Source organism: Carassius auratus, chromosome 32 (assembly GCF_003368295.1).
Source record: "Carassius auratus strain Wakin chromosome 32, ASM336829v1, whole genome shotgun sequence".
In the NCBI taxonomy this organism is placed as follows: Eukaryota; Metazoa; Chordata; class Actinopteri; order Cypriniformes; family Cyprinidae; genus Carassius; species Carassius auratus.
In genome coordinates, this window is record NC_039274.1 from 28,829,335 (window position 1) to 28,844,024 (window position 14,690).

The 14,690-nt window shown below is 35.1% G+C and overlaps 1 protein-coding gene and 1 pseudogene across 1 annotated transcript in view; one reads left to right on the forward strand and one right to left on the reverse strand.

Annotated features, from left to right (window-relative positions):
* Positions 1–1,583, forward strand: part of LOC113052019 (elongator complex protein 4) — a 55,668-nt gene extending 54,085 nt beyond the window's left edge. Inside the window, exon 10 of the mRNA XM_026216261.1 lies at positions 1,220–1,583. Within this exon, the coding sequence (XP_026072046.1) occupies positions 1,220–1,330 (111 nt within the window). The 3' untranslated portion in view covers positions 1,331–1,583. The remainder of the gene's footprint in view (positions 1–1,219) is intronic.
* A 3,324-nt stretch (positions 1,584–4,907) lies between these two features.
* Positions 4,908–14,690, reverse strand: part of LOC113052433 (paired box protein Pax-6-like) — a 66,983-nt pseudogene continuing 57,200 nt past the window's right edge.

The following is a 14,690-nucleotide window of genomic DNA, read 5'->3' on the forward strand; positions in this document are numbered from 1 at the left end:
CTAACACGATTTGTGTTCACACACTCTGTTTGGTCTGTCTGCAAACACGGGCTAGGATGTTTTCTCACCTGTCTTAAGTCTACAGGTCTTCAGTGTGGAGCAAAGAAGCTGAAACAGGCATCTCTGGTTAAACGTGTTCGTTAGCGCTCATTCATTTAAACTGATCACAGATTGTAAATGTTCATTTTGTTGTATTCAGCAATATAAATATGGGTTTTCTTTTTCTTTTTTTACAATCTGTGGTACAAAAGTAAAATTAATGCAAGAATATGAAACTATAATCCTTGATTGCAACGACATTGTTGCTCTGTTTTAAAATCTAGATCAGTGTTATTTTAGTGTTATTTGCTGTTTAGAATTTTAATGTATATATTAATATTTATAATTCACTTTAGTTTTGGTTTAAATTTAATTTTCTCACTGGAGTATGTTTTAGTCTCTTTTTGTTTTGTGATTTTCTAAATTTTTCATTATGTCCATTTAAACTTATTTTTATTTTAGTGTTAGTAATTATATTACTCCCAAGATAACATTTCTAATATTCATTAGTTTCTATTTTTCATCTGTGTATATATATATATATATATATATATATATATATATATATATATATATATATATGTGTGTGTGTGTGTGTATGTGTGTGTGTGTATATATATATATATATATATATATATATATATATATATATATATATATATATTGCTAAATGCTAACTATTAGATATTTCTGTTGCAAATAAATCCGTTATTTTGGGCTTCCCCTTCATAAAATAAAAATAAAAAAAATTCTCAAAAATATTAAGAAAACGCAACTGTTTTTGATAATAAGAAATGTTTCTTGAACAGCAAATCAGCATATAAGAATGATTTCTGAAGGATCATGTGACACTGAAGATTGGAGGGATGATGCTGAAAATTCAGCTTTGCATCACAGGAATAAATTGCTTTTAAAATATATTAAAATAGCTATGTTTATTTTAAATTGTAATACTATTTCACAAATTTCATCTTTTTACTGTATTTGTGATCAAATAAATGCAGCTTTTGGTGACTCTTCTTAACAGCTTGAATATAGTAATAAGACAATATTATGGTTTACTATTATTATGGTAATACTATACTAGTTTACCTGTTTGTTTTGCATTTGTAGCTTTAGCACTTGCCCTCCACATTATTAGTTCAACCTTCCTCTTACATCCTCTTTCTCTCTCTTTCAGAGACTGCATTTGCCTCCAGACCTGTCAGAGACGGTGAGTCGAGTGAGTAAAACAGACCTGGCAGCAGGATGTGGTTCCACTGCCACGGGCAACAAGCATCTAGATTTCTAGCGGATTCCCATTCCTCCTGCACCCTCCGCCTCGCCGTGATGTTTAAGGGCAGGAGACTACGCTACAGTCACACCTGCACTGACACACTCTCTCTCACTATTAGTGAATGAGAGTAAGATGGTGCAACGTTTAGTAGTTACACAACATAGGGAAACTTACAAGTGATGTCCAGTCTCACAGAAACCTGACAAGTACCTGTTGCTATCTTTGGATAAAGCAAGGATGTGATGCAAATAAACAAACAAAAAACACAGTTTGACTACCAGTGTCATTTCAGTGCAATTCACTGGTTCCTGATTAATATTAGCTTATTTAGCAAATAAATATTTGGTGTCAATAAAGTGTCTACAAAAAAAAGTCCTGCGCTCTCTCTCTCTCTCTCTCTCTCTCTCTCTTTCTCTGTCTCTCTGTCTCTCTCTCTCTCTCTCTCTTTCTCTCTCTGTCTCTCTCTCTCTCTCTCTCTATATATATACAGTATTGTTCAAAATAATAGCAGTACAATGTGACTAACTAGAATAATCAAGGTTTTTAGTATATTTTTTTATTGCTACGTGGCAAACAAGTTACCAGTAGGTTCAGTAGATTGTCAGAAAACAAACAAGACCCAGCATTCATGATATGCACGCTCTTAAGGCTGTGCAATTGGGCAATTAGTTGAAAGGGGTGTGTTCAAAAAAATAGCAGTGTCTACCTTTGACTGTACAAACTCAAAACTATTTTGTACAAACATTTTTTTTTTCTGGGATTTAGCAATCCTGTGAATCACTAAACTAATATTTAGTTGTATGACCACAGTTTTTTAAAACTGCTTGACATCTGTGTGGCATGGAGTCAACCAACTTGTGGCACCTCTCAGCTGTTATTCCACTCCATGATTCTTTAACAACATTCCACAATTCATTCACATTTCTTGGTTTTGCTTCAGAAACAGCATTTTTGATATCACCCCAAAACTTCTCAATTGGATTAAGGTCTGGAGATTGGGCTGGCCACTCCATAACATTAATTTTGTTGGTTTGGAACCAAGACTTTGCCCGTTTACTAGTGTTTTGGGTCATTGTCTTGTTGAAACAACCGTTTCAAGGGCATGTCCTCTTCAGCATAGGGCAACATGACCTCTTCAAGTATTTTAACATATGCAAACTGATCCATGATCCCTGGTATGCGATAAATAGGCCCAACACCATAGTAGGAGAAACATGCCCATATCATGATGCTTGCACCTCCATGCTTCACTGTCTTCACTGTGTACTGTGGCTTGAATTCAGAGTTTGGGGGTCGTCTCACAAACTGCCTGTGGCCCTTGGACCCAAAAAGAACAATTTTACTCTCATCAGTCCACAAAATGTTCCTCCATTTCTCTTTAGGCCAGTTGATGTGTTCTTTGGCAAATTGTAACCTCTTCTGCACATGCCTTTTTTTTTAACAGAGGGACTTTGCGGGGGATTCTTGAAAATAGATTAGCTTCACACAGACGTCTTCTAACTGTCACAGTACTTACAGGTAACTCCAGACTGTCTTTGATCATCCTGGAGGTGATCATTGGCTGAGCCTTTGCCATTCTGGTTATTCTTCTATCCATTTTGATGGTTGTCTTCCGTTTTCTTCCACGTCTCTCTGGTTTTGCTCTCCATTTTAAGGCATTGGAGATCATTTTAGCTGAACAGCCTATCATTTTTTGCACCTCTTTATAGGTTTTCCCCTCTCTAATCAACTTTTTAATCAAAGTACGCTGTTCTTCTGAACAATGTCTTGAACGACCCATTTTCCTCAGCTTTCAAATGCATGTTCAACAAGTGTTGGCTTCATCCTTAAATAGGGGCCACCTGATTCACACCTGTTTCTTCACAAAATTGATGACCTCAGTGATTGAATGCCACACTGCTATTTTTTTGAACACACCCCTTTCAACTAATTCAACTAATTGCCCAATTGCACAGCCTTAAGAGCGTGCATATCATGAATGCTGGGTCTCATTTGTTTTCTGAGAATCTACTGAACCTACTAGTAACTTGTTTGCCACGTAGCAATAAAAAAATATACGAAAAACCTTGATTATTCTGGTTAGTCACATTGTACTGCTATTATTTTGAACAATACTGTATATGTATGTATGTGTGTGTGTATATATATATATATATGTATGTATATATATATGTATATATATATATATATATATATATATATATATATATATATATATATATATATATATATATATTATTTTTTTATTATTATTTATTTTATTTTTTTCAGGGTTTACTTTACTGTCATTTTTATAACCACACAAAAAAATATCCCCAAAATTATCTGTAAAAGCTTGTTCTCATTACTACCCTATAAAATAAAAAATTTATTAAATTGATTGCATACACAATGTTTGTTTTTTTCCTGTTATTAATGCTGGGTTTGGGGGGGGGGGGCTGATTTCCTTATTTACCATGTAATACTGACCCATATAATATAATATATGTCACCTAGGGCTGCACAACAACATACTGCATTTATTTACAATTTAATTATAATAACATCCTTTTGCATTTATAATATTCCAGCTTAAATTAAAACTGATGTGACCCTGCTTGACTTAGCAGGGAAATTACTTTTTTAATGTAAAAATGCATGCACAAATTATTAATTTCTGCTTCTGAATAAATCTGCATGTGAAAGCATATATTCATGAGGCAGGTATGCTTTATGTACACAAGTTAATGTTTATAACCTCATTTTCATTGCTCATAAATAGTTATCAGGGTTTACACTTTTTTTTTTAAATAGACAGTATATTATATGCAGTCAACTATTTTTTGCCATTATAATTACATTTATAGAGTGATCAGTCTGCTCAAATAGTCACAAGTGGTTTGACATGAATACATGCTAAGAACAAACCTAGTTTAGCAATTGTTTAGATTCTAATAAGACGCTAGTTTTGTTGGAAGTGAAATATAACACATATAACTTTAGTTGTGGTTTGAGATTTCTCAATTCTTTTCACTTCCACTGCTGTCTTTGTCGGAGCTGTCCTGAACTCCCATAAGCCACTACCTGACCCAGCTAACATCAGGACCAACCTAACACCCCCAAAAACCTTCCACATGGACACTTTCCCTCGGCGTCCCTCCCGCTGAGACAGCAAGTGAAGCAAAATAACTCATACTGCCACACAATCGTTTCATCTCTCCCTCCGCTCGCTCGGACTGCTTTATTCTTCTCGTTCCTTCCCTCTCTCGCCTCCCCCCACGCTCACTCGCTTTTTTTTTTCTTCTTCTTCCTTTTAGACCATCGTAACTCTACCAAAACAAGAGCTGGCAGTGTTGAATGGCATAGGCCTTTTCTATTGTGGTGTGTTTTTGTGATGTCTGAGTTGTGTGGAGTCGGCTGGTGCCTTTGTTCACAAGTTCTTTTGGTGGTTCTGAGGTCTGTGGAGAGAAGAGAAGGGTTTTGACGTGCTGCCGTGTCTTTAAACCGGTAGTAATGTTTATAATTATGAATGATTTTACTTGAAAATGTTCATTTTCAATAGGAGTCGTATTGAAAGTTCTGCATTTTGGAAAATCGTGAAGAAAGCGACGTGTACTGTACAAAACGCTTTTAATAGTTTTCACAAAATACATTTAGAAAGCTTTTAAATAAAGTTAAATCGAAATATCTGCAAGACAGGGTAGACCTTCCATTTTTCCAATGCATTGCTCTGACACAAAAACCATTACAAGTGTTCATGTTTCAGATACACAACATCAACAAACAAAAAAAAAACTGAAAAACCTGTAGAAGTTAAGAGATGTCAACATGTTGTCGATCATAAATAAAGGACAGCGTGATTAAGCCGCAGTCATATATATAGGCTACTCTAAGCCAGTGTACTAGAATGTAAAACAACTTTTTTCCTTTACAAAAACTGTATAGCAACACAAGACTAACGATAAAAAAAAGAGAAGATTAAGATTGGTGTGTAATAGATGAAATACAAAGGCTTTGGTCTGTTTTTACAATCAACAATGGTTAAAGTCTGATATGTACTTGTAAACAACTGCCAAAAACGTACTTTTTTTCTTTTCTTTTTTTTTTTTTACTCTGTCAAGCATTTTTAATCATAATTATTGGAATTAAATATTTCTAGTCTCACAAAATTATTTGACCGTGGGACACTATAACACAGCTATACCTAACAGACAACTTTGACCTAAAGAAACGTTTTTTTTTTCTCCTTTTTTTTTAACGATGCATGAAAATCCGTATCAAACATATGTATCGATTTTTCTCGGGGGCAGTAAATGTGAGAATATATTTATGATCCACGATAATTCCGCGTGGAAATTTCTTGGGGAAACCGATACTTACAATTGGACAGTAGCAAAATGGATGAATGCGATTTTGACGTTTTATAACTTCCCATTTTTCTTGACGTCACAATTATAAACAATCAAGCACAAAGTCTACCCATCTCCAAACCCTCATATTAAATTATAAACTACTCAGTAATTTACATAATGGCTGTTGTTCCTTTTGTAGATAAAACAGTGTCGTTAATTGAAGTTGATTTTTAACCTCAATCTTCTAGCCGGTGAGTGAAAATATCTATGTATATGCGTTTCCTGTTGGTGTGTTTCTTTGATATGGGCCTGTATGAAGTCTGATCCATAATCCTGATATTAGCTCAGTAGAAAACAATCACAATATATCACGCTCCGCCATTTCAAATGGATGTGAGACCAACTTATTTTTGGCTGTTGTCTTGACTTGCCAATGTACAAATACAACAAAAAAAATAGAGATCGAAAACATGGATGTAGAAGAGGTTTGTTGTTTTTGTTCCTTTAACGTCTCTTTAGCGTCTGGTTTTCCTCTTAGTGCCGCGATGTTTTCAGACCGTGACAAGAATCCACATGCTTCCTCGTCCTCGTATTTGTCTGTTTGTTTGTGGAAGTACTGCTGAAGAGGTCCAGGTTCTCTTTTAGTCTCTGTGTGGAAGTCAAAGGGCGTAGTAACTCTTTTCTTTACTGTAATCTTGACCAGTACTGAGACATGTCTGGCTCAGTTCCGGGAACTTGGACAGGGACAGATACTCCAGGGGAGATGAGTCCTATAAATAGAGACAGATTATAGGTCAAAAACATGTCCGTTTGCAAACTTTAAGCTTTGGTGTTATGTATGAACCTGGATTAAGAGGTTTGTGTTGTCTGCTAAGTGTTATCATATTTTTTCATGCACTTTAACAAACAGGTTTGTGATGTAATGATTCAAGATTGGTGGTTAAAAGTATTGAAGTTAAAATTAAACAATGAAAGGGATTTTTTTTTTTTTTTTTTTTTTTTGTTAATGCTTTTTCAACCCTCTTAAAAATAAGGGTTCTTTATTGGCATTGATTGTTCCACAAAAAACAAACAAGATCAATGGAATCTATCCATTGCAGAAAGGTTCTTTAAAATCGAGAAGAAGAAAAAAAGAAATATTAAATAAAAATATGGTTATTTTAAGAATTGTTCACTGAAAGGTTCTTTGGAGAACCCAAAACTATTCTCCAAGAAACCCCTTTTGGAACCTTTATATTTAATAGTGAATGAACAAAAAATAAATGTACTGAAAACAGAAACACAATTTAATACAAACGAAATCATGCACTTAAATTTTTTGTAATAATTAGTGCAAAATAAGTAAATTAGTAAAAGACCATGTGGAGATTTTATTATTATTTTTTTAAATGAAATAAAGCCTCTCATGCTCGCAAATGCTACATTTATTTGACACCATAAAAACTGTAATATTGCGAGACATTATTATAAATTTAATTAATTGTTTTCTATGTTAAAATATAATATATTCATATGATGGTAAATCTGAATTTTCAGGATCATTACTCCAGTATTCAGTGTCACATGATCCGTCTGATTTATTGCTCAAAAAAATTATCAATGTCAAAAACAGTTGCGCTGCTTCATATTTATGTGGTAAGCGTGATACGTTTTATCAAAATTCTTAAAATTCTTTTACTGTCACATTTGATCAATCTAATCAACGTTATCTCATAAACAATTTGTACGTATTTTATGAGGTGGCTAATTCGTACGAATTTGTGTGACCTCACGCATACGATTTTATACGATTTGTCTAAACCCCAGTGTTGGGTAGGTTTAAGGGCGGGTTAGGTGTAGGTCATTCATACAAATTCATATGAATTTTGCGATTTGGCAAAAATCGTATGAATTTGTACGAGTGTGATTGTACGAATTAGCCACCTCGGTAAATATGTACAAATTGCCGTGAGATCGGGCTGAATTAAAGGTGCTGTAGGGAACTTTTGTAAAAAAAAATATTTTTTACATATTTATTAAACCTGTCATTATGTCCTGACAGTAGAATATGAGACAGATAATCTTTGAAAAAAATCAAGCTCCTCTGTCTCCTCCCAGTGGTCCTATTGCCATTTGCAGAAACTCCATCGCTCCCGGTAAAAAATAACCAATCAGAGCTGCAGTCCGTAACTTTGTTTGTGTTCAAAATGTAGAAAAATGTATATAATAAATGAGTACACCATGAATCCATTTTCCAAACCGTGTTTTTAGCTTGTCCTGAATCACTAGGGTGCACCTATAATAAGTGTTTATATTAGGACTATTTTAGATTGCTTCGGGGGTACCGCGGCGGAGTAACCCAGTACCTCTGTGATTCTTCATAGACATAAACAGAGAGAAGTAGTTCCGGCTACGATGTTCTTCCGCAAGGCACAAGCAGTTCTGTTTATTAACCGCTAAAGCGTCAAAAGTTCCTCACCGCAGCTTTAATGCATTCTTGCTGTTCATTTCTTGCGAATCAAAAATCTTTCTAACCCCAAACTTTTGAACGGTGGTATAAATGTGCATTTGATCAAGGGCGCACAATGAACTTATTCTGCCTACCTGTCGAGGTGGTACCAGAAGTTGCCATTGTTTGGCTGTTCATGTGTGCCTGCATGTGAGGGGGGGTGTATGTGTCGTAGCTTCGCCCGTTCACGGACGGACTGGTGGGCAGCATGCAGGAATAGGAAGATGCCTGGCTTGGCTACAAAAAACAAGAATATATGTATAGAAATATTTAGCTTTTTAGTATCTACAATACAGAGGAGTTTGAGTTAAATGATGGAATGGGGGACACTTAAGGAAGCATTATGAAGGGTAGAGGAGGAAACGAGTGTTTGTGACGCTACTCACTTGCATAGACAGGCTGTTAGCCATTGTGAAGCTGGGCATTGGAGGCAAACCCGTGTACGTGTTGGTCAGAGCCGTGTCAGACCGGCCTAGCATTGACCCTGTTGTGAAGGACACTGGTAAAAGACAAAAGGAAATCAATGCCTTATTATGCATGACCGTATTTTACAACCCTTAATCCACCCAATACCTAAATTTAACAACTACCTTACTAACTATTAATAAGCATCAAATTGGGAGTTTGTTCAGGGAAAACTCTTAATTGATGGTGAATATGTGTTCTCTATTCTAAAGTGTTGTAAAATTTGGTCTTGGTGTCAAGAGTTTATTGCATGCCTTATATGTTTAGGTTTTGGAGTGCCATTTACCAGGAGTGGTGGGTTGTGGGATTGCCTGGTAGACGCTTGTGTTGAAACTGCTGCTGATGGGAATGTGACTGGAGGAGTTACTGGCTTGTCGTCGCTGGTTCCTCAGTTTCTCTTCCCTCCTCCATTTCGCTCTTCTGTTTGAGAACCATACCTGCAACACAGAGAAAGTCAGCAGATGTAGACAATAGTAACATGGTGACATGGTTTCAGATTTGCACTGATATTCTCACCTGTATTCTAGCTTCTGGAAGGTCGATTTTTGCTGCAAGTCTTTCTCTTGCGAAAACATCTGGATAGTGGGTTCTTTCAAACTCTAAAAACCGATGTGAAAGCATGTTACTCTGTGTACCTCAGCTGGGTATGAGAGACATTTTGTTGTTAATGCTTGCATTTGATGCTCACCTTTTTCCAGGGCTTCGATCTGCTCCTGAGTGAACGACGTTCTGTTTCTTTGCAGTTTTCTTTTCAATTGCAGGCGCATTTGAGTCTCATCTGAATCCTCACCGTTCGAGCTAATAGAGTTAGTGTTCTCGCCTCCATTGTCCTGTTGCTGGCAACCATCTGCAAAAATAAAAATAAAACAAAAAAGATGAAGTAATTGTAGAATCTGTTTGACTACATTTTGCATAACCTTAGGGCTATTCACACCATGTTGCATCAGTGCTGTTTTATTATTATTTATATGATATTACAGTATTTATTCATATTTTTAATTTGTTAATATCTTATGCTTTTAGTTTTCATTTTAATTTTAGCTCAAGATTTAGTGGATTGTTATTTTTCTTTAGTAACACTTTACAATAAGGTTCCATTAGTTAATGGATTAACTGACATTAACATGACTTACATGATTGTTAATCTTTGTTGGCATTAGTTAATAAAAATAAAGCGATTCTTTGTTAGTACATATTAGATCAGTTCCATTAAATAGTATTGACAGATACAACTGTTTATTTTAATAATGTATTATTAATTGCTGAAATCTTCATTAACCAAGAATAATAAATGTATTTGAAGCATTTGTCTTTGTTAAATAATATGCATTTCACTTATCCAAAAAAGGAACATTACTGTAAAGTGATGCCTGTGCTTTTGTCATTAATATTATTATTAATATTATGATACATATTTCTATATAGCTTTATTTAAATTTTAGCTACAGCTATTTCTAAGTAGATTTCTAAGTTTTGCTTCAATTCATTGCCCGATATAATTTAATGATATTTTGCATGAAATGAGTTGCATGAATAATGACCAAAAAAGTATCAAACCAAAAACTATAAAATAGCATACTGTATAAGAAAATAAATCAAATATTTAATTTTGTAATTTTATAATGGAATAGAATTTGTATTTGTTGTGAATGCGCCTCTAGACTCAGGGCAGGAATTGTCAGCATCATCTGAATAGTTCGGTAACAAAGTACCAAAAGAAACGCATTGAATCATCCTCAAGCTCCCTTGGATGTTTTCATACACAGCACATATAATGTATAGGGATTCTTAGTGCTATTCACCGTATTGGTGTCCAGGGACCCATTGAGGTGACCACCAACACTTGAATAGAGAGCTGCTTTTCTCTATGACACAATACCACCAGAAGAATGAGGGGGACCATTAAACTGTGCAGACAGAGATGGGCTGCCAGGCCTTTTTCGTCAGGCTCAAATTCTCCCGGGGGTACAATTGGAAAGGAACAACAAAAAGAGAGGCGTGCAGTGCTCAGCATTGTATAACACAAGGATCTAGTCAACAGAGCTTTCAGTTCAGTATGTTAACCTCTACACACCACTGTCATTAATCAAAGAAGCCCAGGCCGGGCCTGTTAAACACCAGTTAGGATTTATACGTTTAACAGGAGATGACCATTCAAAGACCTTTTCTTGCTTTAGGATGGGTTAGAGAAGTCTCTCCGACTTTCATTCCAGACTATTTCACCTGCAGGGAATCGCTGGTTGATATGAAAACACATTTCTGCCACAGAATATAAACATTTCAAAACTTTTTCTAAACTCACAACTGCAAGTTATAAAGTCCATTTCCGAGGAGAAATGTCAGCTCACAATTCTGCCATTTTCATGCAACCACGAGTTAATATCTCGCAATTCTGACTGTATAACACTCAACTGGAAGTTTATATAGCACATCTCTTTTTTTATAACTCACAATTGTTTATATCTAGCAATTCTGTAAAAAAAAAAATCAAGATATAAACATAAAAATCAAATGGAAAAAACTAATTGTTCACACTCATGTCATTCCAAACTAGAGTTATTTTTGCATCGAGAAACTATTAATAGTTTTTATTAACATTTTAAATAACTTTTTATTTCTAGATAATTTTAAATAAATTTATTTACATTTTAAAGTTCAAGTAATTTGTTGTGTTTTGTCATTATTTTTAGTTTTTGTATATGTGTGTGGTTGTTGTTGTTACAAGTTACAAAAATGTTTTCAGTGATTTCGGTTTTATTTTTATATAAAAATCTGTATGCTGTTATTTTTTTCAATACATTTATAAAAGATATATATACATATATATATTTTTTGGGGGTTGTTATTGTTCAGTGATTAAAAAAAATTACAACACATAATAAAAGCACAATAACAATTGTACATAAAGTATGACTATGCACTATGAACCTTTACGAAAGGTCTTTTAAAGTCTCATCAGGAATGACATAAGGGTGAATATTTTAACTTTGGGGGTGAATTATTCCTTTAAGCAGCACATTATTGCACAAACATAAAGTAAATGATTGTTTGTATTTTTCTTATTTATTATTAATATTCTCAGACAGTGTTTGTGATACTGTGAACATCCACACGCAGGATTGATTCTGATTCATCAACCTGATTAGCAACAAACTATTCATCAGCTAAACTTTTTTCATTGTCTCCTCTAACCAAAAGCCTGTGCATGTACTCTCTCTCCCTCAAACAAACAAAAAAACCCTCTAATGAGCAATTACAGAGAGACAGAGCTGTGCCTGTCACAAATTCTTGCATGTGACAGAAACATCTTTTGTCCCGGGACGCACAGTGCTTTTCTCTCACTCCCCATGGGGTGCAAATGATGTAGAGCCGCAGAGGGAGGGGGAAGGTGGTAGTGCATGGACACCTCCGCCGAAAACTCTGTTCCTAGTCACACAAATCCAAGAGCTGGACAGGAGCCGTAGTGAAATGAGCGATTAATTAGCACTGACTCCTCAATTAATGAGTGTCCTTTTCCCATCTAAGTTTGCCAATGGCACACTATTCTACATTCTGTATAATAATCTAATGTGTCTCCAGATGGACGGAGATATAGACCTAATCACTGCAAAATATTTTTTGACATATTTTAAATACTTTTTCAATGAATTTATAATAAAAATACAGTAACACTTTACAACAAGGTCCCATTAGTTAATATTAGTTCATGCATTAACTAACAATACATTCATTACAGTATATATGAATCTTTGTTCATGTTATTTGTTCATGTATAAAAACGCAACTGTTAATTGTTAGCTCAGGACCATTGCATAAAATTAACGGTAACACTATAGTATAGGGTCCAATTCAGACTAATAACTAGTTGCTTATTAGCATGTCTATTATTAACATACTGGCTGTTTATTAGTGCTTATAAATTACATATAATGCATAACATCCATAATCCTACCCAATACCCTAAACTTAACAACTACCTTATAAACTATTAATAAGCAGTAAATAAGGAGTTAATTGAGGCAAAAGTCATAGTTAATGGTTAGTTGACAGTGGGAGTTGGGCCCTAAAATTAAAGTGTGACCAAATTAACAAATATAACTTTTGACTTTCAATAATGTCTGAGTAAAAGTTGAAATTAACATGAAATAAGATTAATAAATGCATTCAAATGCATCATGTTAACTTTCAAAGTTAACTATTGTTAACAAATGAAACATTATTTTAAAATGTTCCTTAAAATACCATAGTATTTATTCTAAATTAATAATAATGTGTATATATGTACATTGTTGTATACTTTATACGGATATACTGTATAGTTTACTTTATTTATTAAAAACGGTTGTAATAAATAGATTGTACTTTATTATATTGAATATTGTCCTATCAATTCGGTGGAATTATAGTACAATATGGTATAATAAATGAATACAAAAAATTATGACTATGATTATTATCATAATAATTATTATTTAAAAAAAAATTTCGCTGTTCCTTTTTGTAGTTGATATGATATTGTTTTCCAATTTAGCTGCTGACAGTGATGCTCTTATTGCTTTTAGACCGTCTCACCTTGATTTGGTTGTCCTGGCACAGACGTACCCGTGTACCATCCCGGGCGAGCCCGCCCACGTGCCGGTCTGTCCGTTGATCATTCTCAGCTTGTCGTACATGCCATCTGCACCCATCTGTTGCTTTTCGCTAGCCAGGTTGCGTAGGACTCGATTTATCGACGACACCTGATAAGGTATAAAGCAGTCCCATCAGTCGAGGCCTGTGTGTTCCTGCCTTAAATGGCTATGTTAGGTTTTTTATAGCTCCCCTCCATGGAAAGCTATCTTGTAATTATGAACCTGTAAGTTTCTTAAAATATGGGATAAATGCAAACAATTATTCGGTTTTGTCAATGAAAATGTTTTTTATTGACCTTAAAATTGCACAATTAAATGACGCAAATGAAGCATTATTTGCACTTACGCTCGGTATGTTATCGTTTGTGCACGCTCCTTCAGACAGCAGCCTGTCCCGAATTTCCCAGGCGAAGATCGAGGGACACTCCCTCTTGTACTGTGCTATTTTGCCGACCACTTCAGGCGTCGCTACCCTCGGTTTGCTGCCTCCGATGGCTCGCGGTCGGATGGAGCCGGTCTCATAATATCTCCCCAAAATCTTGCTCACACACCCATTGGACACCTGAATGGACAGCAATATACACAATTCACATACATTATTTAAGACTAAAGTGAAATAATGTAATGTGCTTCAAACAGTTATACGCTTACGTTCTTATTGTCCAGTTGGACTTTTGCATCATCATGGGTCTATGAACACAGAAAATATGCCTTAAAATTGCTAGGCTGATTTCAATGCGATGGGGGTCACACTTTACGTCAGTGTTTGTTTGTTTACTGCGCAATACAAGTGAATAGCACATGCTTAATATTTGAATACATTATGCTTGTATTGTTGTGAGCAATTTTATTTACCTGTACTATTTGATTGAATGTTACCATGATTTGACTTGTAACTAAGTTTAATTATTCCACTGGGACATAGTGAGCTTGTGGATGTACAAATGTGCTTCACGGTCACCTGCAGAATCCTGGAGATGTCGCAGGGTCGCGCTCCGCTGTGAGCGAGTTCGACGATCTTCTGTCTGGTGGAGTCCGGTAACGGTCTGCCGTTCACAAACACCCCGCCGAGCTGGTTGACGCCACTGTGACCTGTGACACATGGAGACATGACAAATTGGCTCGTCTTTCCCCCGAAAACATTCCCTCAATAGGTGTCCAATTGTCCAGAATAAAGCACCACTTCTTGGAGCTTTTCTTTGATTAGTGTTACTGACAAACTGGGTCGGATTAGAGCAAAAAAAAAACATCACAATGTCTATGTTACATAATATACTGTCAGTGCAATCAATAACTACAAAATAATTGCACATTAAATACATTGCACAAATAAGTGTAACCAACAAAGGAAACTTGCATTTTTTTTCTAATGAATAATAAAGAGCCTCTAAATTTATAATATCTTAAGTATACAATGGAAAAGTACAAATGTGCATTTGTTAAGCTATCTGATCTGACCC